The 26,481-nt window shown below is 39.3% G+C and overlaps 1 protein-coding gene across 4 annotated transcripts in view; it reads right to left on the bottom strand.

The window, feature by feature from the left end:
* XPNPEP3 (X-prolyl aminopeptidase 3) overlaps positions 1 to 26,481 on the bottom strand; it is a 52,718-nt gene that overhangs the window by 2,265 nt on the left and 23,972 nt on the right. For 2 of the 4 annotated variants that reach the window (XM_074326454.1, XM_019734497.2), the window contains 7 exons: positions 24,756 to 24,958; positions 20,286 to 20,348; positions 19,340 to 19,453; positions 17,770 to 17,855; positions 10,185 to 10,365; positions 8,762 to 8,882; positions 3,854 to 4,161 (listed from right to left, as the gene is read on the bottom strand). In XM_074326454.1, the coding sequence (XP_074182555.1) occupies positions 3,995 to 4,161; positions 8,762 to 8,882; positions 10,185 to 10,365; positions 17,770 to 17,855; positions 19,340 to 19,453; positions 20,286 to 20,348; positions 24,756 to 24,958 (935 nt within the window). In that variant the 3' untranslated portion in view covers positions 3,854 to 3,994. Of the gene's footprint in view, positions 1 to 588; positions 4,162 to 8,761; positions 8,883 to 10,184; positions 10,366 to 17,769; positions 17,856 to 19,339; positions 19,454 to 20,285; positions 20,349 to 24,755; positions 24,959 to 26,481 lie in introns of those variants that run through there. The other 2 variants (XM_019734494.2, XM_074326453.1) reach the window with 2 other exon arrangements.

The raw sequence follows: 26,481 nt of genomic DNA, 5'->3' as shown, positions 1-26,481 counted from the left end.
GTAACGTCAAGTACAACTTATTATGCATAGTGATTCCTACAGTAAAGAATCATTTATGTATAATGTATGGTCCACTGCCCAGATTATAATCAGTGCAGGGGTTGGCTATAGTTTATGAAAGATTTTAATCTATGTAACATGGAGAGAAGCGTAACCACTGAGCAATGAAATATTGAATCCACATTTTCCAGGATGACTATTTTTATAAACATTTTTAATATACCATTGTGGATTTCCTAATCCCAACTTTCCTAGGGAAAGAAAGATAGCATTTAGTGGCAATTATCCAGAACCACTGGCTTTGAAAACTGGTGGAAATCTAGATCAGTATTTATATAGTGCCACAAATTTTTATGTGCAAGGTAAATTCTAGTCAGCATAATTATCCTTGAGTCAATCTTTTAATGGGCTGGATCTAATCCATTGTTCCCCCCACCCATGACTAATAAAATCATCTCAAGTTTACTATCTTGATTTTGTGGCAGCAGTTAATGAATACTCTGTAAAATAAAATATTTTATAAATTAACATGTTCTCAAATTTAATGCTGCAAACTCTAGATTTGAAAATAACACACAAGTCATACACTTTTATATTGTTTTAGAGTTTATTTTTAAAATGACAGTAACAAATGCTTTCCCCCTGTTGGGGAACGACGTACCTATTTTCAGTGGACAGAGCCTTAAAAGTAACAGCGTTTTGTCCAAATTGAATTTATATAATTGCACAAAAGTCATACAAAGCATTAAGAAATGCTAACAAAGACTGTAGTTCTTTCAGATCCTCATGGAGCACACCCCAAGAGCCTTGATTTCATGGGGACCTGGGATCCGAACAATACTGATGTTTACCCCAAGTTCCTCAGTGACACAGAGGCAGAGGTAAGGAGCAGACAGGACCCACAGAATTTGTAACAATGGAATTCTGCTCTAATATTAGGCTCTCATGATGTATTCATCTTCTCATTATACCAGGAATATTAAACACTTCAGCTTGAAGTATATTAGCCCAGACTTAAAACCTAACCCTAACAGCTTAAATTAAAAAAAATTAACAAAACCATAAAAACCTCTTCCAAGCAGGGTCCTTTATGCTGTTACCATCCTGGACCCTCACTTAGTTTCTAACATACACGCATAATAAGTTACATTCTCATCTATTAAATGCCATTTGAGGTATGGCAGATATGGTCTATTTCCTATTCTAACTCTTTTACTGGTAGCAGTTGTAGGAAACACTGTGTTACAAAGGCCTTGATAGCTGGACTGATGTCACTATACTTGTGACATGGGCACAAGAGAAGCAGAGGCAGCTCTCATGTATCATATTTGCAATCTTTCTTTTATTAAGAAAGCTGAAGAGGGTACTGGTTATGTACATTTTGAAAAATATACAAGGCCCAACTTTTCTATGAGTTACAATGTCTTTATCTGAGGGGGTTAACTTATTTCAATGTCTTTATCTGGGGGATTTAACTTAATCTCAATTTAAGATATAACGCCTATAATAGGAGTTTTCCCTTTCTGACCTTAAAAAATTAATAAGAAAATAACGTTTTGAAAGAAGACGCACCAAAAGAACTTGAAGTCACCAGCAGAGCTACCTTCCTAACTTGGATATTATGACTTGGGATGAGGAGAGTTTTTACTTCAGTGTTTCCATTGCTGTGTTTTAAGTAAAAAACACAGCCCGTTTCCTTAAGGGGGAAAAAGAGCAATTCCTGAAATAAACACATGAAAGTATGTGGCGGAGTCTATCTAGATCTGCTCCCTTCATTTAGGTGGTATCGTTAATGATTCAAACTCATCGGTTCAGTTCAGGGAGACAAATTCCAGTAGAGCATTTGGAGGAGTTTTTAAATTCCAGGCTCTCATTCTAGGAGAGGTTGCTATATATACGAAGTATTTGTTATATTTTGACATGGAGGGAAATGTGCGGCATGTCTGTGGCATGGTGAGGAATGGATATGATTCCTGCACTACACACAATTACCTGCTCACAAATTCTGGGTACATCAGACAGCCCCTAAAACATTGCTCTGAGATGACCATGACATCATCTCTTGATGGTTCTGATAGTCTGATTCAAATGTTTAGCTGCCATGGTTGATGTGGGACTCAAAGGACAATATACCTGCGTCAGGGACTAAAAAATCACTAGAAGAATTCCACAACAGCCATTCTAACTATAATACTATTCGTGACATCTGAGGAACTTGATTAGAATCTAACTGGAAGGAGTCTGTTTCATGTCCAAGTACGCTGCTTTACCTAAAAGGAACCTAGGCGAATAGCTAAAAAGTTAAGACCACAGAAACTGCTTTATAGGACATAAAGGAAATTACTTATTGCAGGATTGTAAATGAACAAAGGAAACCCAATCCAAGGGTTGCTGGAGCCATAGAGGCCCAAGGGGTGAGAAGCCCAAGTTGTGAATTTATTTTCAGTCCCCTCTTTTAGACAGTGGCATTGGACTGAGATGCTGGAGGGAGGGCAGGCTCGGGGATGATGACGCCAGCTGTGCAGCCATCCATCCCCACAGCTGCTGAGATAAGGTTAGAGAAGCCAAGCATTGGTGGGTGAGGACTGTCAGGACAGGATTTCTGTCACTTTGGTTTAAAACACTGTCTTTGTCTCCCGAGGAAGTCACTGCCTGTCTGCTTTGGGCTCTGTACCTTGGGTTTTCCTGATAAAATGAGCAAACCTCTAACACTACAGGGAGTGTTAATCTCCCATCTTGTGCTTCGTTAATACAAATATTTTCTTAAAAACCCTCAAATTTATGCTCTGATCATCAGCACATTTTGTACTTCTTGGGCTCATAGCCAGGTTTAAAGGAGGGGTTCTAGTTCTTAAAGCTTTCCTTTTTAAAGTCGGACGCTCCCCAATAACCCATCTTCAGCAATCTAGCCCTGTTCACTTTGCAAACTGAGTTCTTGTATAATTGCATCCAATGCTATGTTGAGGGAAATAAGACTTTATCGCTGCCCTTCCAGTGCTAATGTCAGAGAAAGAAAAGGATCAGAGGATATTTACAGGCACTTGGTGGAGTCCACATTTTGTTTTTGTTAGCACGAGAGGGAATCACAGAATGATACCAGGGAAAACTGGGTGCCATTCCTCTGACTCTACGGGTAAATAGAGGACTAGCCCTTGGCCAGGGCAGCAGCTTCAAGGGTATTCTGAGGGTCAGTGTATTAAGAACCTATGAAGGAAGTATGGACGTCTGGGAAAGGAGTCATATTTAGATTGAGAAGAGGGATGGAGGTTTGGATCTGTAGCAGACACCTATATAGTTTTCTTTTTTCTCCATTTCCTTTCTTATCAAGAATCTAAACACTTTCCTGGCCCCAGGGAACCAATAGCAAGAAAGGCTCAAAACCATTTTGCTTGATGGCTAATGTTGCCGGAACCTGGACTGTGGCTGAATGGTGGGACTGCAGGACACCAGTGCACATGAGGGCTTCATGTGGCCCTGGTAGAAAGCTCTAGACTAGGTAGGCAGGAGTTATGGAAGGTACGTATTGGCCATACACAATCGCTGATGGGTGGCTTTCAGTGTAGGTAGACCTTGGTGATTTGCTCAAAATATCAGCATCGTAGAAACATCTTATGCTATTAGGTGGATCACAGCAAAAGCACAGAAAGGAAAAGACCTGAGCAGAAGGAGAGAATTTTCTTTACATTTAAATGTGTTAACTGGAATGCATGGACATACGTAACCAGAGATCTTTCTTTATGTTTAAAAATTAAACTTGCCTGGGTCATTAATTCTACAGAATTAATGTTACTAAAGTTACATTAATTTTCCAGATTTCCAGGGACTTAAGACAAAAAAAGACCATATACACAATCACATCCCTTCACACAGCTGCTGCACTCCTGAATGGAACACACATTACAAGGTACACACACAGACACTCAGAAAGCACACGTGCCCAGAGGCCAGCGGACACCTCTCTTGAACCTGAGATACACGTGGGCTGCAGTGAGGGTCAAGAGACCCTGCTGCATATCTGTTCGATGTCATTTATCTCTTTGGGACAATCTGCAGAAAGGATGAGAGGTGAGTCCTGAGTCACCACTACATCATCCTCAATTCGTACACCAAGACCACGAAACTTCTCTGGGGCATCTCTGTCATCCTCGGGAATATAAATGCCTAGGGAGTAGAAAGAAGAATGTGCTATTCATAAACGGAAGTAACGGGATGATTTGGGGCAAGTAAGTTAACCTCTCTGTTACAATTCATCTGTAAAACTGGGATCTTAACAGTACCTACTGAGAGCTGTGGAGATGAAATGAGATAATACATATAAAAGTGTCTGGTACATAATGGTCAATAAATGTTGGCTATCATTACTAGAACTATTATTACAGTTATTTTGTATTCCAGACTACAGGCTCCATACAACTGCGATAATGCTGATCATGAATGTGTCATATTCTGGTGGCTCAAGCAGGTCACTGAAGTTACTTAACTCCTGAATGTGTCAATATATGCTGGGAACCAGTAGATTATATAAATGCACTGTTTCTCTGTCTGACTAGTAGTCCCCTGGAAAAAGGGCACTACGCTAAAAGAAAGATATAAGGTATTTTAAAAATACTTGTTTAGAGATTATTAGCCTGAACAACCAGAGGCTGCAGAAATACTCAAATAAGCCCTCTCAAACAAGCCATAAATGTAATTGATATACACAACGCAAAGTAAGAGATAAATAGGAAGACTATAATGAATATTTGGAAAATTAAGAGCCCAAGGAACCTTTTCTAATCATGAAGTCGGCCAGTCTTTTCATATTAAAAAAACTATAAACTTCCTCTACTACACTCACAATTGCTGCTCTGATAAAAAAAGATCAGCAAAGGAAAATGTAGTCAAAGTCTAAGGAAGCACCCACGTACCGACCAGACTGGACTAAATGGCACGTAAGGCCACAGATAGCAATGTATGACTGGGTTCAAATGGTGGTATAAAATATGTGTCCCAGCTTTAATTATATAAAGATGAAAACACTTAGAAATCTAAGAATGAGATCTATTTTCATGACAAAAACAGCATCAGTATTTAAAAATTGATATTCACACACAGCCACACTTTGCTCAAATCTGCCCAACGCCTGGCATCACACAGTGGTGAACCATTAGATTGCCAGCTCTCTCTGACGCTTAGGAGAAAGGATTTGGTTACTAAGAAGTAGGATAATGTGGGCAGTTCAATGAGTTTGCAGAGGAGCTGCAACTAAGAAATGGTGAATCCGAGTGTCTTTCTGCAGAAAAGCGCGGGGGCTTCAGAAGGGTGAGCAGCCCACCACTACTACTCGAGAGACCCCGCCCCACCCAACTTGTGGGCCCACCCAAGATGTTTCCCAGTGGCTTTTCCATATAAATGACCTGTCTTGCCTCATGCTGTGGACTTTCCCAAAACCTCTCAGAGGTTCACAAACCCCAAACAAGCAGTATCTGGCCTCAGTGTGCCCCATACCTCTTGCTGAGCAGCCCCTAGCCAAGCACTATCGTCAGCTAGGTTCAGTTTGCAGCTTAGCCTCTACTAAGCACCTCCAAGCCAAGTACAAGTGGCAACCATCTGCAGATCACTTTGTAGCTCATACAAGATAGCCCTGGGCAGGACAGAGGCAGTGGCTAACCTTGGCCTGCACCAGGGCCCCACCCAAGAGGCCCCAGAACCAACAGACTTAGTGGTCAGCTTCGAATCACACCAGACACCACCCAACTACCTTCACAAAAGACACACCCAAAGAGCGGACTCATCAGGTACTAGAGCCCCGCTAAAGTGAATCCTGCTCTGTGAGGTCAGCCCCAGAACAACACTCCTCCACTGTGGTCGTACATAGTTAGTCCTTTCAGCCAATCAACCTGAGGATTAATCTCTCCCACTGACATGTCAACAGAAATCAAGGTTCAACTACAATAGGAGGGCATACACAACCCACATAAGGGACACACCTGGAGCACCCGGCTTAGGTGACCAGGGAGACTGTGCTACTGGGCGCCACAGCACACCTACTACATAAGGCCACTCTAGTAAGACCAGGAGATGCAGCACCCCTACCTAATACATAGAAACAAATACAGGGAGGCAGCCACAATGGGTAGACAAAGAAACATGTCCCACATGAAAGAACAAAATAAAACTCCAGAAAAAGAACTAAACAAAATAGAGATAAGCAATCTACCAGATGCAGAGTTCAAAACACTGGTTATAAGGATGTTCAGTGATCTCAGGGAGAACGTCAACAAAGAGATAGGAAACATAAAAATAGTGATAGAAGACACAAAAAAGAACCAGTTAGAAATAAAGAATACAATAATAACTGAAGACTACATTACAGGGAATCAATAGATCAAAAGATGAAGCAGAGGATCAAATCAGCGATTTGGAAGATAAGGTAGCAGAAAACACCCAATCACAACAGCAGAAAGAAAAAAGAATCCAAAAACATAAGAATACTCACAGTTTAAGGGGCCTCTGGGACAACATCAAGTATACCAACATTCACATCATAGGGGTACCAGAAGAAGAGAGAGTAAGGAATTAAAAACCTATTTGAAGAAATGATGGAAAACTTCCCTAATCTATCACAGGAAATGTATATAGAAGCCCAAGAAGTGCAGAGAATCCCAAACAAGATGAACCAAAGAGACCCACACCAACACACATCATAATTAAAATGCCAAAGGTCAAAAACAAAGAGAGAATCTTAAAAGCAGTAAGAGAAAAGCAGTTAGTTACTTACAAGGGAGCTCCCATAAGACTGTCAGCTAATTTCTCAACAGAAACTTTGCAGGACAGAAGGGACTGGCACAAAATATTCAAAGTGATGGAAAGCGAGGACCTACAACCAAGATTACTGTACCAGCAAGGCTATCGTTTAGATTCAAAGGACAGATAAAGAGCTTTCCAGACAAAGAAAAGCTAAAGGAGTTGATCACCACCAAATCAGTATTACAAGAAATGTTAAAGGGACTTCTTCAAGAAGGAAAAACAAAAACAAAAAATAGAAATAAAATAGCAATAACTACATATCTACAGTAATTATTTTAAATGTAAATATGGGGTCTGACAATTAAGTTCATGAATTTGTCCTAGAAAAAGTGCTACATAGCTCATTGCTGAATATCACTACGGTCACCTTCAAAGTACTCCCCTTGGGAAACTATGCACTGATGCCATGGCCTAGTCTACTCTTCAAAGCAATTTTGGAACTCTTTTTCTGGAATGGCCATGAGAACTGTTGTCATATTACCCATGATGTCCTGAATATCATTAAAATGTCTTCTTTTCAATATTTCCTTTAACTTCGGGTAAAGAAAGAAGTCATTGGGGGCCAGATCAGGTGAGTAGGGAGGGTATTCCAATACAGTTAATTGTTTCCTGGCTAAAAACTCCCTCACAGACAGTGCCGTGTGAGCTGGTACATTGTTGTGATGCAAGAGCCATGAATTGTTGGTGAAAAGTTCAGGTCGTCTAACTTTTTCACACAGCCTTTTCAGCACTTACAAATAGTAAAATTGGTTAACTGTTTGTCCAGTTGGTACAAACTCATAATGGATAATCCTTCTGACATCAAAAAAGGTTAGCAACATTGCTGTAAGAAGTTCGCGAACTTAACTGTCAGAACTCATAGATTAAATGCTTCAGTCAAAAGACTTAGGGTGGCTGAATGGATAAGAAAACAAGACCCATACATATGCTACCTTTCAGATTGAAAGACACACACAGACTGAAAGTAAAGAGATGGAAAAATATATTTCATGCAAATGGAAATGAAAAAAAATGGTGGAGTAGCAATACTTACATTAGACAAAATAGACTTTAAAACAAAGGCTACAATAAGAGACAAAGAAGGTGCCAGCAATTCCACTTCTGAGTGTTTATCTAACGAAACCCAACACTACTTCAGGGGGATGTGTGCATCCATATGTTCATTGCAGCATTGTTTACAATGGCCAAGATATGGAAGCAACCTAAGTATCCATCAATGAATAAATGGATAAACAAGTGGAACATAAATATAATGGAATATTACTCGCCCATAAGAAAAGAATGAAATCTTGCCATCTGCAACCACATGGATGGACCCAGCGGGTAGTATGGTAAGTGAAATGGGTCATACAGAGAATGACAAATGCCATGTGATTTCACTTATATGCAGAATCTAAAAAAACAAAATAAACAAACAAAACAGAAACAAACTCATAGATACAGAGAATATTTTGATGGTTGCCAGGTGGAAGGGGGTTGGGGTGGATGGTAAAAAAGGGGAAGGGATCAAGATATGCAGATTGTCAGTTATAAAAACAGTCATGGGGATGTAAGGTACAGCATGGGGAATGTAGTCAATAATGTAATAGCTATGTCTAGTGTTACATGGGTACTAGCCTTATTGGAGTGATCACTTTGTCAGTTATGTAAATGTCTAATCACTATGTTGTACACCTGAAACTAATATAACATTGTATGTCAACTGTAATTCAAAAATAAAAAAATATTTAAAATAATGATTTATTTCTTAATAGCTACTTATAGAAAGTGGTCCCTGTCTGTTGTTTACTGGAGAAGTCAAATTAAACAAATTGTATGATGTTAAATAAGAAAGCTCAAGAAAAATCTAAAAGTATCTTTTACACTGGAGATTTCATTTTCCTCACTGAATTATATATAAATTTTTACCTTTCTATTTGACACTACTATTACATGTCCCAAGGGGTAACAGGCTGCTAGCACCTCCCCTTACCTGGCTCCACTGTGATCACCATGCCAGGCTGTAGAGGGAGGGAACGGGGCATGTCCGGAGTGTCATGGACGTCCATCCCAAGATAATGGCCGACATGATGAGGGCAGTATTTTCGAGCAGCCTGGAAAAGGTTATTTCCACAGTGCCATTAGAGGAGTGACCACTCATGGGGAAAGTTGGGCATGCATAAATCAGTGAGCTATGCGTTAGTGCCTCGCTCGTGGTTCTGCCACTGTTATGTTTAACCTGTCCTTTGGCTAATGCTTAAAAGACCCGATGAACTACCACCTCTCGTATGTAATTCTGCCCGTGGCATTCTAACTAACCCACGTCTTCAGTCCCACTATTTAATATACGACACACATGCTGACTTGGGTTACCCCAGTAATGACTATGGCAAGTGAAAATCTCTTCTGTTGGGGCAGGGAAGATGATTATGCTACAATAATTCTCTTCTCAATGTTCACACTTCCCTGTCAGGGAGTCTACTCTGAAGACCCTGAGTATATCACAGCAACTTGTGGAGTAGGCATGAAACACCAAATAACACGGTAATTAGTAGGCATTTACCAGCCTGGATATTTCTATCCATTAATTAAAGATTCTCTGGCCTGAGCACGAGGAATTGATAGCTTCTTTCCTATTGATAAAAGAAACCCTGGCAGCCTAAACTTGGAGATGGGAGACGTCTTTAATAGTCTGTTTGGCTTGACCACCCAGCATCTTAAATTAAAGCTGAGGCCTTGCATTTTTACTGAACACCATTACATTTTGGATGTAGATGAAATTCATTAAAGACATGGCCCTTGAGGATGCTGTGAAAATCTCAACGATGTCACTGAGCAACAAACACCCTCCCCTTTGACCTCTCCCTTTTCAAAATTACCACAGAAGAATTAAGCTAACCTCTTCTCCTTTTTGTGTTCTTTTGCACTGTCTGCACCAGACTTCATTTTATGTTCTGAGGATTGAGTTATACAGTACTCAATGAATCAGAATGTACTGCCATCTTCTGGGAGAAATAAGTACTGACTCCCTTTGTTTTAATCCACGTTCAATCTACCGTGTTTCCCCAAAAATAAGACCTAGCCAGACAATCAGCTCTAATGTGTCTTTTGGAGCAAAAATTAATGTAAAACCCGGTCTTATTTTACTATAATATAAGACTGGGTATAATATAATATAATATAATATAATATAATATAATATAATATAATATAATATAATATAATACTGGGTCTTACATTAATTTTTGCTCCAAAAGATGCATTACAACTGATTGTCCGGCTAGGTCTTGTTTTTGGGGAAGCATGGTAAGTCCCTCTTACCCACGAAGGATCCCAAGGACCGCTTCTAAATCGAATTCACTTTACATAGGATGAAAACCGAGAAACATATCAGGTGTTCTTGAGAAATGGAGTACCTTGAAGGCATTATTTTCTCTAATGTTCTTCCCGATCCCCAACTCTTTAAGCTTCTGTCCTATCAGGGTCAGCATCATGCTGTAGATGTTTTCCAAGCTTGTTCCTGGGGAGCAGAGGGTCAGACAATCTCTCTGGATCTCTAGAACAGCTTCATAGAGTTCTGCCTGAGGTGCTGTGAACCTGGAGACAGGAAAACCAAAGAACTCACATTTGGAATGATCTGACCTTGCAGGAAGTTTGTGACAAGAGAAAAATTCTGAGATATTACAAATTAAATTAAAGCGGCCGGAGTGAGAGGACGGGACAGGAATAGCTAACCAGTTAACAGCTGTGGGCCAACTAACGAAAGACTGCTCCTATTTGAATGTATGTTGGAGCTTTGCATCAACCTCCAGGCATCTCCTAGAACCACCAGACACCATAGCACTCCCACATATGCATGAATGAACGTGAAGAACTGTTGCCTGTAACCAACCAAAAGCAGTAAATAGTTCTTTCTCATGGACTGTGCCCTATCATAGAACCAGTCCTGCTTCATCTTTTCCAGCCTCCCTTATCTGTAGCCAATGTGAATTCTTTCAAAACAGCTTACATCTTTCTTCCTCGAAACATAATGTATAAAACACGCCCCTGAACTCCAGGACAGCAGACAGGTTGCCTTCTCCATGTAGCCCTGTTGCTGGTGCTTTAGATCTCATGCCCCAGGACCTGGTCCTTTTCTAGCTAGCAGTACGGCCCCACACACCCTTTCTTAAAAATAAAAAAAGCTTTCAGCTGTGGAATTATTTTTTGCTTAACATTTGCTTCTAAGTTTGATTAGAAAAATTCCAAGCAATGATGGGCATTGTAGATACTTCATCAGCACCAACATGTCATCACTGACAGGACCTTGATCATACTCTAGACGCTGTACAGGAAGAGCAATAACCCTTCAAGCTGGAGCAGAAACAGTCTCTCCTTCAAATGGCAGATACACGAGAGGTGAGGCTAGAAGATGCACCCGGCCATGAATGCAGGCAGAGGGCCAGACCAGGCTGACCCTTGATCCTTTTCCATTTTGTTACCATTAAAAAAAAAAAGAAGCTTAGGGATCGACTTCTTGTAGGCAAAGCAGATGTCATGGGATAAATTAGTCTATATTTTGGTTACTAGTAACTTACTAGTTTCTAGGGATCCTTAGAATAATAATTTCTTCAGCAATCATGTGGAAAAATGAGGAAAAATTAAGCTTGGGTGGTATATGAAATACTTTGATGCACTGTTGATGGGAGTGTAAATTAGTACAGCCAATGAAATCAAAGGCCTTCAAAGATGCTCATAACATCTGAGCTTGTAATTCTGCTCTAAGAATCCATCCTAAGAAAATACTTGAAATTCAAAACAAGCTTGAATATATAAAAACGTTCACTGTAATGTTTTTATAGTTACAACAGATACAATCTAAATGTCCCCTAATACAGGAATACTAAATACAACAATATAATGGTATAATGAACACCTCCATACCCATCTCCTGGTTCAGCCATTATCAACAGTTATGTTAGTACCCATACTCCACCTCATCACAGTATTACTAAATATTTTTACAGTTTTTTCAATGTAAATTTTACACACACTGAAATGAAGAGATCTGAGCTGTACAATTCTGATAAACGAATGTACCAATCCTGATGAAGCTGGGGACACTGAAGCTCTAAATTCTGCTAAGTCTTCTTGGCTGGTAGAAGCAGCCCTTCCACCCATCTGGGGAGACTGACTCTGTTTTGACTGAGAAGCCACAGTATCTCCCCTTGGGCAGCTGCCTTGGTAGTTGTTTCTAGACCTTTAACTAGACTACTCCCAGCAAGTCATGAAAAGTTAGGTACAAAGTGTGACCCACGAGGAGGTGCATAACCATTCAAAGAGAATGCATGGTTTTTCCTACTTATATAGACAATAATCTGGGAATACACGCATGTGTGGGAATGGATATTAACATGTGGAATAATGGTAGAAGGAACGTTAAGTTGGGTCAGGCCGAATTTATTGGTATGAGTCTACTAAGCAGAGATTTTGGATTCAGTGTCGTATCTCGAGGGGTCAGAAAGGCTCTAAGGTTTATTTGGTTGGTTGGCTGAAACATAGGCCAAAAGGTAGCTTACCAAAATGAATTCAAATGCTAGAACTGCCTTGCTATACTGGAGGAAAAATTGTACATTAAGAAAGCAACATCAACTTTTGCTTGAGTTTCCAGCTTGCCCTACAAAATTCAGACATGCCAGCCCCTACAAATGCATGAGTTAATTCCTTAAAATGAACCAATCATTATAAATCAATCCACCTACCTATCAACACACACTATATCCTATTGTTTCTGTTTCTCTGGAGAATTCTGACTGATCCAGACCCATACCCTACAATATAGAAGAAACACTGTCATCTGCTCGGAAAGTTCTTCACGTCTATTTCTAATCAATATCCCCACCCCCCAGAGGCAAATGCAGTTCTGATTATTTCACCTGTTTTGCCTATTCTAGAATAGCATATAAGTGGAATCATACAATATGTACTCTTTTGTGTTCAGCTCCCTTCATTAAGCATAATGTCCATGGTGTTATTTTGATCAGTAGTTTGTTCTTTTTATGGCTGAGTGGTGTTCCACTGTATGAATAGACTGCAATTTGTCTATTCATTCTCTAGTTAATGGATAGTTACATTGGTTCCAGTTTTTGGCTGTCATAAATAAAGCTGTATGAACATTTTTGTACAAGTCTTTTCGTGGACATATGTTTTCCATTTCTCTTAGCTCAATACCTGGAAGTGGACCTGTTAGGTCAAAGAATCAGTGTTTATTTAACTGTATAAGAAACTGCCAAATTTTCCCCCAAATTTTCCATTACCAAGAGCAATGTGTATGAGTTCCAGTTGTGCTGTATCGTTGCCAACACTGGGTATGGTTGGTCTCCTTAATTTTAGCCATTTTTGTGGCTGTGTAGTGGTTTAACTTCTTCAATGACTGACTATGATGAATACATACAGCTGCTCATAATATTATTACTCTTTTGATATCTGTAGGATTTATTGTGGTATCTCTGCCTTTTATTCCTGATTATGATAATTTGTGTTCTCTCTTGCGAAGTAGTTTATTAATTTGATTAAACTATTTAGGGAATAACCATTTGGCTTTGTTAATTTTCTCTAGTTAGTCTTTTTATTTTTCTATTTCACTGATATTTTAGTCTTCATTATTTCCTTCCACATACTTACTTTGGGTTTAATTTGTTCATGTTTTTAATAGGTTTCTAAGGTAGAAGTTTACATTATTGATTTTAAACCTTTCTTCTTTTCTTTTTTTGTTTTTTTTTAAGATTTTATTGGGGAAGGGTAACAGGACTTTATTGGGGAACAGTGTGTACTTCCAGGACTTTTTTTTTTTCCCCAAGTCAAGTTGATGTCCCTTCAATCCCAGCCGTGGAGGGTGCCATTCAGCTTCAAGTTGTTGTCCTTTCAGTCTTAGTTGTGGAGGGTGCAGCTCAGCTCCAGGTCCAGTTGCTGTTGCTAGTTGCAGGGGGCGCAGCCCACCATTCCTTGCAGGAGTCGAGTAATCCAACTGGCAACCTTGTGGTTGAGAGCCCACTGGCCCATGTGGGAATCGAACCGCTGCCTTCGGAGTTAGGAGCACGGAACTCCAACCGCCTGAGCCACCGGGCCGGCCTCTTCTTTTCTAATAAAAGCATTTAAAGCTATACATTTCCACCTTCCTGTATCCCACATATTTTAATACGTAGTATTTTCATTATCACTCAATTTGAAATACTTTGTGGTTTCTTCTCTATCCCTTGTGGTTTCTTCTTTGGCCCATGGATTATTTAGAATGTATTCACTAATTTCCAAATATTTGGAGATTTAAAAATATGTCTTAGTGTTATGATATTCTAATTTAATTCCATTGTAGTCAGAGAACATACTCTATTAAACACTTCAGTCTTTTAAATTGAGACTTGTTTTACAGCCCAGTAAATGGCCTATCTTAGCAAATGTTCCACATGTATTAGAAAAGAATGTGCATTTTGTAGTTGGTGGGTGTGTCAACACAATCAATTTCTGGGGCTCCAATCAGATGTATGTCAGGCTGCTTGAAAAAGTCTCAAAGGTCTCTGAAGTTTTGTTCATTTTTCTAAAATATTACTTTTGCTCTTCAGACTGGATAATTCCTATCTCTCTTCAAGTACTAACTTCTGCTGCCTCCAATCTGGTGTTAAGTCCATCTAGTGAATTTTCCGTTTCAGTTATTGTACTTTTCAGCTTTAGAATTTGTATTTCTTAAATCTAATTTTAAGTATAAAACAAAACATAGGTATAGAAAGCCAAACAAACTTAATATAGAGAGGGTGCCAAAAAAATTTATACACATTTTTTTTAAGGAGGGCGCAGCTCAGTGGCCCATGTGGGGATCGAACCAGCAACCTTGGTGTTATCAGCACCACGTTCTAACCAACTGAGCTAACCAGCCACCCCCACATTTTAAAAAAAGGAAAAAACTATTAAAATTATAGTACTCAATATATGCAGATAAGAAAAATACAAGTCACATTTAACCTCTGCAATTACAAGAGGTGCTCAAAGTGGTTACCATCAGCATAATTTTTTTTTTAACTTTTATTTATTTTAAGTGTGTTTCTCCAGGACCATCAGCTCCAAGTCAAGCAGTTATTTCAATCTAGTTGTGGAGGCTGCAACTCACAGTAGGCCATGTGGGGATCGAACTGGCAACCTTGTTGTTAAAAGCACCACTCTAACCAACTGAGCTAACTGGCTGCCCCCATCAGTGTAAATTTAATACAATTTTTCCCTTTCTTAAAATGTGTATACATTTTTTTGGCAACCTCTGTATTTATGTTAAGAAATTATTATAAGGTGAACACGAGCCAGATCAAAAAAAATTGAACTTGGCCAACTCACACAGGAGCCTCTTCTGTGCGTCTCAAACAATTACAGTTCTCACAATACGTAACCATTCTCTTAACTTTTACAGTTATCGTTTCATTGGGTTTTTGAAATTTGTATGTACATGTTTATCATTTTTATTGAGATAGAATTTGTGTATCATAAAATTCACTCACTTTAAAAAGTATATATAGTTCAGTGGTTTTTAGCATATTCACAACATTGAGTAACCATAATCACTGTCTAATTCCATTTTTATTGTTCTCTCCCAAAATTCTCATATCCATTAGCAGTCACTCCCCATTCCTTACATTTAAAAAAATATTTTATCAGCCAAATATGCTTCCCAAGACAATTTTCTTCCTGCTTATTTTAAATACATTTTATATGCCTTTAAGTCTCTTTTAGTCAACAGGTTCCTCCTCCATCCTTTTCATTTCCTTATAATTTACATGTTAAACAATCCATGCTGTTTGCCATGGAGTTTATCACACTCTGTATTTTGCTAATTGCATTCAGGGAAGGAATGTTTGTGTCCATCCCCCCCCCAAATTCATATGTTGAAGCCCTAACCCTCAGCGTGGCTGTATTTGGATATGGAGCCTCTAACGAAGTAACTAAGGTTACATGATGTCATAAGGGTGGGGCCTTGATCTGATAGGATTAGTGTCCTTAAGAGAAGAAACACCAGAGAGCTTGCTTTCTCTCTCCCTCCCTCCCTCCTTCCCTTCCTCACCCCCTCTTCTCTCTTTCCACATGTGGGCACAAAAAAGAGGTCATGTGAGCACACAGAGAGATGGTGGCTGCTTAAAAGCCAAGAAAAGAGGCCTCAGGATGAAGCATACTTTGCCAGCACCTTGATCTTGGACTTCCCAGCGTCCGGAACAGTGAGAAATAAAATTCTGATGTTTAAGCCACCCAGTCTGTGATAAACTGTTACGGCAGCCGGAGCTGACGAATACACATACCCTTAGTGCAGTTCAACATATTCATCTGTCTTTCTTACTTCATACAAATTGGCAGCTGGATCCAGAGAATGAATCAGACTTTTCGAATGACGCAGGATTTAGAAATTTTTTTTTTAACTTCATAGAGTGCAGTCCTTTGTTGTAGTGGTAAAACAAAATGGCAGCTTGCTTTCTCATCTTTTCTGGTTCAGTTCCTCTCCCCCACTTTGATTCGGATAATCTAATTCCTTCCTTTAGCTTGTCCCTAACCTGCTCAATTTTAATTCTATTTCAAGCAGTCTCTCTTCAATCCTAGAAGGGAGCCCAGAACCTTCCAATTTTCTTGAGCCATTGGAGTGGTAAATCCTTCCCGTTTTCAGCTTCTGTTCTCAAATTGGCTCATCACCCATTCCAGTGAATAGTTGTTGGTTATTTTGGGGTTCTCCTGTTCTCAGGTCTCCCCCACCATTGCTGTTTCCTCCTTCTTCTTTCCATAAATACTGTTACCATCCAGGTAACAGTGCAGAGTGTCCCTAACTGTATTTTGAGGTTTTACCAATACCCTACCACCTACTGTTTTACTTTTGCTACCTAGTTGTTCTATGTTTGACCATTTTGAAGATTAAAAAACTATTTTGGCTTGCTGCCATCTCCCCAGAATTCCTGGTTGTTTTTGTAGTCTTTTATTCCTTGCTAAGATTCTCCTTTTTCACTCATTATGCAGTATCTTCACCTCCTTGAGTACATCTACTGTAGCTGCCTTACCGTCCTTGTCCACTAATTGGAACATCAAGGTACTTTAGCATCTATTTTTATTGACTATGTTCTCTTGATTATGGGTCACATCATATTTTCCTGATTCTTCTCATGTCTACTGATTTTTAAAAACGGAATATTGGAAATTATGAATGACACAATGTAGAGATTCTAGAATGCTGTTAAGTTCTTTTAAAGCATAATTTTGTTTACATGGCTAGATTCAAACTGAAAACTCTGCTCTCACTGGGAAGCAACTAAAATCTCTGCTCAGTCTTTTCAACTTCTAGTAGCTGGTATTTTGCTGAGCCTCATGGGGTCTCCCCCAAACACATAATTTAGTGATCAGACAAGGATTTGGGAATATTTTACATGCCGATTTTGGGGCTCACCCTCTCTGCAGCAACCACTCTTCCAGGATTTTCCCTTATCTTTCTGGCTGTTTTGCCAGCACCTAACTGTGTCCTCTGACACCTTAAGCCAATAAGGCTACAGTTTTCTGCTGCCCAAGCTGTGTGGACCGGGTAATGCCTTCAGGTAAAAGCCCCAACCACTCATATTACCCTTATGGTTCTTCTGTCAAGGAGACGCTTTTATGCAGTGTCTGCCAGTTTTTGAAAGCTCTTTGATACCTTCAAATACTTGTTTTTAATATTTTGTCCAGATATGATAATTATTATATGCAGAGTTTAATCCAGCCAAACTATTCTACCATACCTAAATATTACTTTTGTAATCAGAAAATAAAAGCCTTGAATTTGTTTTTTGCGTGTGTTAACTAGGTGTTTCTAGGTGACTGATTCTGTGATATGATAAATAAAATCGTCTTAAAAAATAATCAGGAGCTTTGCAAAGGCAGTTAACCTGAGCTAGAGGAGACCTGTGTATTTCTTTAGTCATTTCTTCCAAATATATCCATATACCTAAGAAGTAGTGAGATTTGTATAAGCCTTACCTGCCATTGACAGGCCATGTACGGGTGATGTCACTCACATAGCAAGAAGACTCACAACCTCCATCTAGCAGCACCATTTCCCCATCCTGAAACAAAAGTAAGATAGGTCAAAGTAGGTGACCTCATGATTGTCAGTTGTTTCTTTTAATTTAAACTGTTTGTGCCTTTCATTATATATGTGTGTGTGTATATATATATACATACACACACACACACACACACATATATAAAATTCTAATTCAAAGGAGAGTAACCTTCTCTGTTCCTTCTCTCAAGAAACAGCATCTAAAATTTCAACATGAATTTACATTGGCTCAAGAATGGTGCCATTGCATAGTGGGTTAAATGCATAGGCTCTGGAACCAGACTGCTTGGGTTTGAATTTACTAGGTGTAAACATCAGCACATCATAAATGTTACCATTATCACTACTAATTAACAAAATCTTATGTAAGTTAGTATGTAGGGCCTTATTCAAATACAATTACCCATAAGCATTTAATTTTAGAATATCACTTCCCCTTTTGCTCCTCATCAAAATATATGTGGGGAAGGAAAAAAACTTTGGGTATATCTCTGTCTTACTGTCATGTTACATTGTAATTATCTACTTATGCCCTTGATGATAGGGCATCTTATTCCTACCTAAACAAGCACAGAACTTGGCACATATTAGAATAATGGTCACAGGAATTCATACATAGTAATGGCAACTTTGAAGAATAGATGTGTTTTTTGTTTCTGGCAAAATGATAGAATAAATTTCCTATTAGAAAACAACTAGCATTATCTTACACTTATGAGTTAAAAAAAATAATATTGTTTTGGGCATCGTGTAAATGTGATACAAGTATTTTAAAAAAAATCAAGGGAATGACAAAAAAATTTAAGATCCAGTTCCTCTTGCTTCCTAGGTGGTCAAATGTGGGAGGGACGCAGTGGGGTGGCAGAGCATAAGGATACACAAGTAGATACAAGGTACTACAAGGTACAACACAATGCAAGGTGACATTCTAGCCCTTGAGGTGAGTGACTGGTTCATGCATGTTCATTAAAAAAATTATGCTGTATCATTTACATGTTTGCTGTATTTCTTTTACAGAATTTATTGAATATTCAAATAGATAATAAAAGGTGGACTTACAGGAATACACAATTCTTTGGGAAGAAAACCATAAAAGATAAGTGCTCCCCCAGATAATAGAGTATTCTTAAAATCTGTCTCCTCCCATATGCTTGGCCTACTGTAGCTACGAGGCCTCAGAGCAGGAGTGCTACAAAATAAAATGAGCAGAGGCTTTAGAATAGAATACCCAGCTCTGCACTACCCAGTTGGCTAATTTTTTAAAGTTTATTTTCCTCACCTATTAAACAGGCATGTTATTAATTGTCCCTATCTCACAGTGCTAATTAGAGGATCAAATGAGATAAGGTCTGTAAAAGCATTTTATGAACCATAAAGTACTTTGCAAATGGCAGTTTCTTTGTGAAGGCTGAAGGGCAGGTGAGTGGGTTTTCTACGAGGGCACCTGGAACCAGAGGGAGCAGCACTGAAGGGCATTTCGTGTACCTTGATGAGTTGATTATTCTTCACATAGTGCAAAGTGTTTGACCGATTACCTCCAGCGACCACAGGTGGGTAGGCTAAGATGTCTGCTCCCCGGGCCCGGCATTCAAATTCAAACTGAAAAACAAAGTAAAGTATGACTGAAGAAAGGACTTCCTTAAGGCTGTCCCAGCTTGGGTTCTCGTCAACAGCTCATACTTCCATGTAAGTATGTATCGTAAGTCATTACTGGAAAACTATTCGTTATAATCTAACCAAACTTTTTATGCTGTGATTTCAGGCCACTTCTTTTATTCTTACCTCAATCCTATTATTCAACCCTATTATTAAATCTGTTTTTTCCTTCTGAGTGCTTGAAATTCCCTATGATTTTCACATTGTTAGGTCCAGAAGAGGACACAGAAAACCCATGATCAAGTCTGAGTAACGAGATAGTCAAGTAAAGTTTCTGTTTGTTTAGTCTTATTTAGATAAATACTAGTATATGGCTGACATTTTAAACAACAGCGCTAAATGAGCAATCCCAACCTTTCAAATAGCTACCAACCTGCATGCTCTGGAAAAGTGAAGAAGGATGCTAGGCAAGTGGTAAATTCTACTAATTTCACTGTCCGCGGATGGTGCTGGAGAACGGGCGAGTATCCGTTACTAGTATCTACAGCACCACCTCAGATTCTCTTCCTTCACCTTTATTTAAACAAGTATTATTCTTCTCATCTCACATTTGTGTAAGCCTTTCTTTCTACTGTTCTACTCTGGAATTTCTTCATTTGTTGTAGCTCTGTATATTTTAGACTCAGCTAATAAATTACCAGTGACATTTACAAACCAAATCTTCTCCACTGACATCTTGGTCACTTCCATGGATGCCAACTGGATGCCACTGCAAATCAATGGAATTACTTTATACTTGCGTCCAATAAGAGCGTTCCAGTTTTTTCAAGCTCACCTTAGCATAAAGGAAACTCTCCTCCACGGGGGCTTTACTGGCAAACATGGTCTCTATGAAAGCCTGCAACGAGAATGGAGGATGAAAAGAACAGTCTCATTTTAATTATGTTCCTTACTCAAACATTCAAGATACTGGAGCTCAAATGAAAAGCACCCTTTCTCCCATTTTGTTGACCTGAAGTTGTGAATTTGTGGGCATGATAATACCGATTCCCAAAGGGAAAAATACTGCTTTCAGGGATACTGATGACTGAAATATTCATTAATTGATGATTGGAATGTGAGATTGACTGATGACAGATTTAGTCAAAGGACACCCAGCTTTCTCAGTCTGAAACACTGTATGTTGGAATAAGCTACATGGAAATACGTTTCCACAACCTTGGAAAGCATGAAATTATGAATTGAGTGGTTCAGTCTACAGTAGGGTTTCCCAACCTTAGGACTACTGACACTTTGGGCTACATAATTCTTTGTTGTGGAGGCCATCCTGTTAAATCAGGATGCCAGTAGCATTCCCCAACTGTGATAGTCACAAATTGCCAAATGTCCCCTGGGGGACAAAGCTGCCCCCAGTTGAGAAACACTGGCCTACAGTACAAGTGTTTTAATTAATTTTCTGTGATAGCCACGTGATATGTGTGTTTTCCATTTTTATAAACATATTTGTACATGTTTACAACTCACCACCATGGTATCTTGTTCCAAAAAGGATTTTGATTAGTATACATGGACACATAAAATACAAGATAGCATACAATTCATGGCAGAATCAAAGAAAAGCAAGGCTTGAGGGAGCTGCCCAAAATATTAATACACACCATAATGACCTTCACGGTTACCGTGACTACTGTGGATGGGCCACAAATTTCTGAGTTTTCTAGTAGCCAATATGAAACAAGAAACTCTATCAGCTATATAATTTCCAATGTCTGTGGGATAAAAACAAATCAGTCCCACAGGGATCAGACTATATGATACTACCTACAACTAGCAAGGAATTTCTCTCAAGTTGTTACATTTTAAGAATAAATACAATGTGCAAAGGAATTTTTAGTAACACTTCTCAATATACAAGGTAATGAATGACATCACCATAAAGTCCAACAGAGGAAAAGCAAGTGGAATAGCAGTGGGAATACCTGCATGGCTTGCTCCCTTTTCTCATTCTGATCTTTCCCCACGTTTTGTCCTTAGAGAGGACGTTCCTGACCACCCTATTTAAATTAGCACTTTCCATCACACTCCCACCCCTTTCATTGCTTCATTTTTCTTCACAGCATCTAATGCCAGCTGACTATGTTTGCTTACTCTCACCTCAACTAGAATGTAGTCTGAGGACAGGAAGACAGGGATGGCCTGTTTTGCTCACCACCGTATCCTTAGACTCTAGAACAATGTCTGGCACCATAGTGGGCACTCGATACATATTTGCTGAATGAATTAACAATTCAAATAGATAAAGGATATTTATTTTTTATATACACAAATGTTGATAAATAACTAGTTAGCACTATATTTTTAGTGTGAAGCTAAAACGAAAAAAAACAGTGGTAGTTCTAAGTGAGACTCACTCACTTAAGAGGGATTTCTTCATCTTTTTCTTAATTTCCTTTCAAAACCTTACTGAACAGCACAGAAAACTTTTGCAGTCATGGCCCTTTTACACTGCTATGCAGACTAAACAGAACAGAAAAGTTCCTCTTGCTTCCTAGGTGGTCAAATGCCTAATCTTGTTTTATTTCTTTTCGTGATGAATGTGTTTTCTGAGTCCATTTCTTTACAGATGAATCCAGGTATAGATGGTACACGGTTTAAGTGCTACCTATCATTACTATGTGCGTGATGTCCTTCCTATAAAGATCAAGGGGCAGACTTTATGACCGCCACTTCTTATTAGGGTTGTCTTGTCACAGTGTAGCCCATATTCCCAGTGAACACTTGACCCTCTTACTTTACCAGGTACTACTTAAATGTTTGTTATTTTGAATCTTTAAAAGTATAAAGTGGGTTTCTCTCCTTTCACTCTGTGCATCTCATAATCAGAACACATCATGAATGGACACTGTACAGCTATGGAGACGGAGAGCAGTAACGATTTCATAAAGGATTTTTGTGTATGTGTCCACAGGCGGGTGATGTGCGAGTCGGGAGACTGACATTTGAGATCGTGCCATTTGGAAAGGCGGGGAAGGGCACTCCAGGCAGAGGCATATCACGAAACTGTGGCCCATCTCAAAGAGTTCAGTATGGCTGGAGTGTTAAGCACATGTGGACGAATGAGATGTAGCTATTAGAGTAAGCAGAAGGGGCCAGATCATGAAAGTTGAGGGAGCATGTTGAAATTCAATCCTAAAAACAACAAGGAGACACCCAAAGAACTTAGTAGGAGAGGGACAGTCAGATTTATTTAAAGATCACTGTGGGTAGGGTAGACTTAGACTCAGGCAATAATGGAAGCAAGGAGACAGCAAAGGGACACCAGATGTCCTAGTGTGCTAGGCACAGGCCGAAATGGCAGCTTGCTATTCAGACCCAGGCCTGTCTGTTTTCCCCTCCACTATCCTGCCTCCCTGGAAGTGGACTAAGCACTAGGTAATTAGATATCAGGCTCAGGGAGAAGCACTGATCTAGATAACTTTCACATTTCTATCTAAGGTAGCTGGGTAGATGTCGCTGTTATTACCCACGGAAAAGAATACCGGAGGAGTCAGGTCTGGTGGGGCTGGTAGAGTACACGTGTAGATAATTACAGGAAACTCAGGTAGAGATGTCCAGGAGGCAGGATATACGTTCAGCCACAGGAGAGATCCGACCAGGACAACCCCATTTTTACTTCTGCGCACATGTTCTACCGAGTCACCTCTCTAAAGGGTACTAAACTCTACCATCAGGGTCCTTCACTTATTTTATACCAATCAGAGTGTAAAAACCCCAATTGACTAGTATCACATAGGCACAAATTCTATGTGGTTTGCCCGCCAAAAGAAGGGAAACTTGCATTTGGGCTGAACAACACAAATACGGCATAATCATTCTTAAGGAAACTATTTTGCCCCCAATCCAAAAATCTTACAGAAACATTCTAGAGCAGAATAGGGAACACTTAAGTAAGGAATATGATCACAGGTAGTTAGACGTTGTTCGTTAAGACAAAGAAGGCCAAACTCCATTTCCCCGTGAGTCTTTATTGGGTTGGTAGATAAACACCACAGACTTAATACTTCTAAATTTTAGCACAACACTTAAAATTGTCTCTCGATATAACGGTGTGGATGAGTGACAGAAGTGTGGGTCAGAGTACTCCTAAGTCGATTTGTAACTGATTTGACACCTTCTCCAAAACAACAGATCATTGACTTATACCAATTTCCCTTGAGCCCTAAACATTATCCCACAGATCTATTCTTAGCTTCTCTTCCTTATTTTAAAAATCAATGATTGGAAGGAAGACAAAGACATATGCTTATCACATTTGTAATTAGTCTTTGCTGGTCTGGCCATGGCTAGAACAGTGGACACTGTACTTGAAGAAGGACTCTGACAAAGTAGAACATGCACTGAGGAAGGTCACCAAAGGAAGGAAAAGGAGGGAACAGTTACGGAAAACCAGGCTTATCTTGGGAAAGACTACATTAGAGCACAGAAAAGTAGCCTTCAAATGTTAGTGTGCTATTATGCTCTAAGGGTAATTCTAGGAGGCCTGGAATGAGCTTGAGCTGTTTCAGTTCCTGCAAAGAACTGATTCTGATCAAGGCCTGACACATACTGACTACGAGTGTTGAGGGGAGTTGCAGAGTAGTTTGTATTCGCCTGTCAGCACTGTCAGTGAGGTTAATGGTTTGTACTTGGTCTCCAAGAGAACTCCAAAGGGCTTTGTTGTTCCATAGCAGGAATGTGCCAGTGACCAAAACCAAAATCCCTAGCTGAGATTCCATTTTGGGTTCCCAGGTGTTCTATGCATGCACATATGGTTTCTGGTCCACAAGACAAAATGCGTACTGCTCAGCTCTTCCTGAGGGAGGGCCACAGGAGCCTGCGCCTGGCTTCTCCGAACCCTTGCTGTGAGACGGCCATTGGCTGTCGTAGGTATTGTTCCCTTAATACTGTTGCTACACCACACTGCACCCTTTTCCTGTAATAACTGCAGATTTTAAGCATTGTCATTTGGGGTCTTTTTTAACCACTGAATTCTGTTGAACTGCCACTATTGCAGTTATGGTAGGGAAAGGAAATGAAATTACCTTATGTCGTTCCAAAGAGAAACGACTAAAATCATGGGTAAAAAGATACAAGAAGGCAGATTTATTTGGCCTTGCAAGGCACTGAGCAAGCCTCTGGATGTGTTCACTAAATGTCGAAGGAGAAGCTGGATGCTCGTCTGCCATGAGATGACTGCGTTGGGTCCATACCCTCAAGCTGCCCACTGAACCCGAAGAGCTTAGAGCTTTGCCAGTAGGAACCATACCTGTGACGTCAGCTTCCCAGCAATCTGCATTCGCTCAATTTCAGCAGGAGATTTGATGAGCCGGAGGTGCTGTACCAGCTGCTGGACAGCTCGAACCTTGTTCTTGCTCTTCGCTTTGACCTCAGTCAGACGTTGCATGTAGTCAGAGTGAAGCTGTGCGTGCGCAGGCCTCATCCAGTCATACCACAGTGTGTTTGTCTCAGCTTAAAATGAAAAGCCAAAAACTAAATTTAAAATAAAACAGCAGCAACAACAAATACCTACTGTCACAAATGACTTAAACGAGTCAAAACTACAAAACTTGGACTGTGGAAATCCAAAGGGTTGAGCACAAACTCTCTCAGGAGTGAAGTGATTGACGGGTTTGATCATAAATCACTGGAACGGCCACTCCCTGAAAATCACAAAATATTCTGAGATTGAATAGACAGCCTTTCTACCCCCAAAGTTCAGTGTCCTTTATAAAGACAATAGATGGGACTAAGGCCGTGTACAAGCTTTGATTTTACTTATTATTTATTAACTGTTAAAGAACATTTACATCAATTGTTCTCCACACCACAACTGAGCTAGAGGCATTGTTGAATGATTGGACTCAAAAGGACAGAAAAATGTACTTAGATCATGACTTTATGGTTAGAAGCGGGCCATCCCGTCACAAACAATCTCCGTATTGGTGAAAGGAAGTTCTTCTCTCAGTGAGGAGCAATTATTGATGGCTATAAAAACACCACAGTGGGTAATATGTGCTAATCCACACTTATCCACGGTATCTTGTCTTTCCCATCTGCTATGTATTTTCATTATTGACAATCACAGCTCATCTCTCAACTTTAGAGATCCAAGGAAATGGCCTATATTTGCCTGAGATATAAAACAAGCAGGCTCATTATGAAAATGATTTCCACTTACACCAGGTCTATATTTGTTCCCTTTTTTTTCCTCTCTGACAGTAGCCTATGAGCAGCTTTCCCAACAGTCTAAGTCTGAAGGGTTGAATGTTTTATACAAAGTAATTTGGGATAGAGGAGGAGAAAAATCTGAAAAAAATTTGATTGGATATGTATGAGTCATATAATCTAAATATTTTCATTTTAAAATAAAAATGATTTTAAATGCATATTACATGTGAAATGCTAATCTTTTTAATAAAAATTTAGTTGTAATTTTTAAAACCACTACTATCTGTTTTTAGTGCCCAACATTTTTAGGTTTTTACATTTTAAAATTAGTATGATTTCATTAAACTTTTCCTGTGCCTAGAGCTTTTATCTAGTAAACTATTAACATTAAGAATGATGAACGAGAAGTACTTTTGAGAAATATGTTTAATGTAAGATGTTAACAATACTGGAATAATGAAATTTAGAGTTTTGAACATGCAGCCAGCAACTAATTCAAGAAATCAAAAAGCTATAAAGAAAATGATTCTGTGCCCCACAATTATGTAGACTTTGAAGATATAAGAAAGTCCCACTAGCTTAACTGGGTAATTATCTGCAGAAAAGAAAATGTTTTATAAAGTAATGAAAAGAATTCAAACATTTTAGAATGTGCATATTCAAGTAAGTATTTTCTTTCAAAGGAGTCTTTGTAGGGAACAAGTCCAGTAAATTCCATGATTGTTGGAAACCATTTTGGAATTCTCTTTTAGAAGCTGACTTCAGAAATGGTTTATAAACCACACAAGAAAATCAGACTGAAATTTTACCATCATATGTTATTT

This window comes from Rhinolophus sinicus, linkage group LG02 (assembly GCF_036562045.2).
Source record: "Rhinolophus sinicus isolate RSC01 linkage group LG02, ASM3656204v1, whole genome shotgun sequence".
Taxonomy (NCBI): Eukaryota; Metazoa; Chordata; class Mammalia; order Chiroptera; family Rhinolophidae; genus Rhinolophus; species Rhinolophus sinicus.
This window is presented reverse-complemented; position numbering and strand designations above follow the sequence as displayed.